Raw genomic sequence first — 2,874 nt, 5'->3', positions numbered from 1 at the left:
AATAAAATATATATATATATATATATATATATATATATATATATATATATATATATATATTTTTAAAAGTTACTCAGACAAAAAAAGGCTAAAGGAGTTTATCACCACCAAGCAGCATTTCAAGAAATGTTAAAGGGACTGGTGTAAAAATGCAAAAAAAAAGGGGGGGGGGAGAGAAACAAACATAAAGAATTAAAATGGGAATAAATAAGTACATATCAATAATAACATTAAGTTTAAATAGATTAAATGCTCCAATCAAAGGACATATGTTAGCTGAATATATAAGAAAATATGACCCACGGCTTCGGTAGCCACGGCTTCTCTAGCTGGGTCTGAGCCTCGCCAGCCCCTCCTCCAGGAGACTGTTGCAGTGGGCCAGCTGCTGCTCCACTGTAACCATGTGCGACCGAAAAGCGGTGATCAAAAATGCCGATATGTTGGAGGAGATGCAACATGACTCCGTGGAATGTGCTACTCAGGCGTTGGAGAAATATAACATAGAAAAGGACATTGCGGCCCATATTAAGAAGGAGTCTGACAAGAAGTACAACCCCACCTGGCACTGCATCATGGGGAGGAACTTTGGTAGTTACGTGACACATGAAACCAAATACTTCATCTACTTCTACCTGGGCCAAGTGGCCATTCTTCTGTTCAAATCAGTGATCCATCCAAAAATAAGGATTGTAGCCTAAATTCCAAATGCCAGAGACAGAAATCTTCAGCCTTGCCTAAAGGAACACCTTGATCTTGAACATTTATTGTGTGGTTTTATACAGGGTATTCGCTGTACTCATTTGTTGTGATTATAAAACAATTAGCAAAGAAGCTTACATTTGTATTTATTTTCTATTCCATACCTCTCTGCCCCATGTTTTTTCTCCTCAAAATCCATTCCTTTCCCAAAATAAAATTTGTTGGAGAAAAAAAGAAAAGAAAATATGACCCATATATGCTGTCTACAAGAGACCCACCTCATAACAAAAGACTCACACAGGATGACAATGAAAGAATGGGAAAAATTTTCCTATGCAAATGGAAATGAGAAAAAAGCTGGGCTAACAATACTCATATCTGGCAAATAGATTTCAAAATGAAGGCCATCATGAGAGACAATAAAGGCCACTACATAATACCAAAGGGATCAAAACAACAAGAAGGTTTAACCCTGGTAAACATATGCATCCAACATAGGATCACCTAAATATATATATATAAAACTTCTGGAGTACTTTAAGGGAGAGATCAACAACAATATAGTCATAGTATGGGGCTTTAACACCACATTGGCTTCACTGGATAGATGTTCCAGAGCAAAAAAAAAAAAAAAATCAACAACAAAAGAGTGACTCTAAATGACACACTTAATTTAATTGATATTTACAGAACATTTCACCCCAAAGCTGCAGAATATACATTGCTCTATTGTTCACATGGGACATTTTCAAAGGTAGACCACATGTTAGGACCCAAAAGAAGTCGCTACAAGTTCAAGAAGATTGAAACTGCATCAATCATCTTCTTGGTTCACAATGGCATGAAATTAGATATCAAATACACTAAAAATACCATTAAAACATTAAGAAGATGGGGGCTACTTAGCATGTTTTAGAAAATTAATGGGTTACTAATGAGATCAATCAATAAATAAATAAATAAATAAATAAAAACTTCTAGAAACAAATGAAAATGAACACACTACAAGGCTAAATCAATGGGACACACTAAAAGCAGTATTCTGAGGGAAGTTAATAACACTAGAGGCCTACCTCAAAAAAAGGAACAAATTTTAATGTTATCTAACCATACAACTTAAAATCTTAGAAAGAGAACAATAAGAAAAGTCCAGAATAAGTAGAAGGAAGGAAATAATAAATATTAGAGTGGAAATATATGACATAGAGACTATAAAACAATACATAAGTTTAATGAAACCAAGGGCTAGTTCTTTGAAACAATAAGCAAGATTAATGAAACTTTAACCAGACTCATCAAGAAACAAAGAGAAAGAGTGCAAATAAATAAAATTAGAAACAAAAGAGGTAAAGTAACAACTGACACCACATAAATACAAAGGATTATAAGAAAATACTATGAACAGCTTTATGCCCACAAATTGGATAATCTGGGTGAAATGGACAAATTCCTAGAAAAATACAATCTTCTAAAACTGAATCAGAAAGAGTCAGATAACACGAAAAGGCCAAAAACCACTGATGAGATTGAAACCATAATAAAAACAATAATAATAATAAAAAACTCCTAGTAAATAAAGTCCCTGGTTTAGGTGGCTTCCCAGGAGAGTTTTATCAAATATTCAAAGAAGAAGTAATACCTATCCTCCTCAGACTATTCCAAAAACTCCAAGAGGAAGGAACACTGTCAAGCTCTTTACAGGAGGCCAACATTATCCTAATTCCAAAACCTGATAAAGACACTACAAAGAGAGAGAATTACAGGTCAATATCCTTGATGAACATAGATGTTAAAAACCTCAATAAAATATTAGCAAATAGGATGCAGCAATATATTAAAAGGATCATACACCATGACCAAGTGGGATTGATTCCAGAGACACAAGGCTTGTATAATATTCACAAATCAATAAATGTGATACATCAAAAAAACCAATTGAAAGTAAAAAAATCACATGATCATATGATTACATGCAGAAAAAGCATTATACAAAATCCAACACCCTTTTTAAATAAAAACTCTCAGCAAAGTGAGAATAGAGGGATCATACCTCAACATAATAAAGGCCATGCATGATAAAACTATAAACAACATACTCAATGGGCAAAAACTAAAACCATTTCCCCTAATAACATGAATAAGACAATGATGCCTGCTTTCACTACTCTTATTCAA

General features: G+C 33.8%; 1 protein-coding gene across 1 annotated transcript; it reads left to right on the top strand.

The window, feature by feature from the left end:
- Nucleotides 1-305: 305 nt before the first annotated feature.
- Nucleotides 306-698, top strand: LOC132223667 (dynein light chain 1, cytoplasmic-like). Its single transcript, XM_059678731.1, has one exon. It carries the CDS (start codon nucleotides 402-404, stop codon nucleotides 696-698), a length of 297 nt encoding a protein of 98 aa, XP_059534714.1. The 5' UTR covers nucleotides 306-401.
- Nucleotides 699-2,874: the final 2,176 nt, after the last annotated feature.

The sequence above is a fragment of the Myotis daubentonii genome, chromosome X, assembly GCF_963259705.1.
Source record: "Myotis daubentonii chromosome X, mMyoDau2.1, whole genome shotgun sequence".
Taxonomy (NCBI): domain Eukaryota; kingdom Metazoa; phylum Chordata; class Mammalia; order Chiroptera; family Vespertilionidae; genus Myotis; species Myotis daubentonii.
Note: the sequence above shows the minus strand (reverse complement) of the source record. Positions and strands in the feature narration are given on the sequence as shown.

Bases quoted from the DNA above. Each gene is read 5' to 3' on its own strand.
- LOC132223667 (XM_059678731.1), top strand. From the start codon at position 402: ATGTGCGACCGAAAAGCGGTGATCAAAAATGCCGATATGTTGGAGGAG.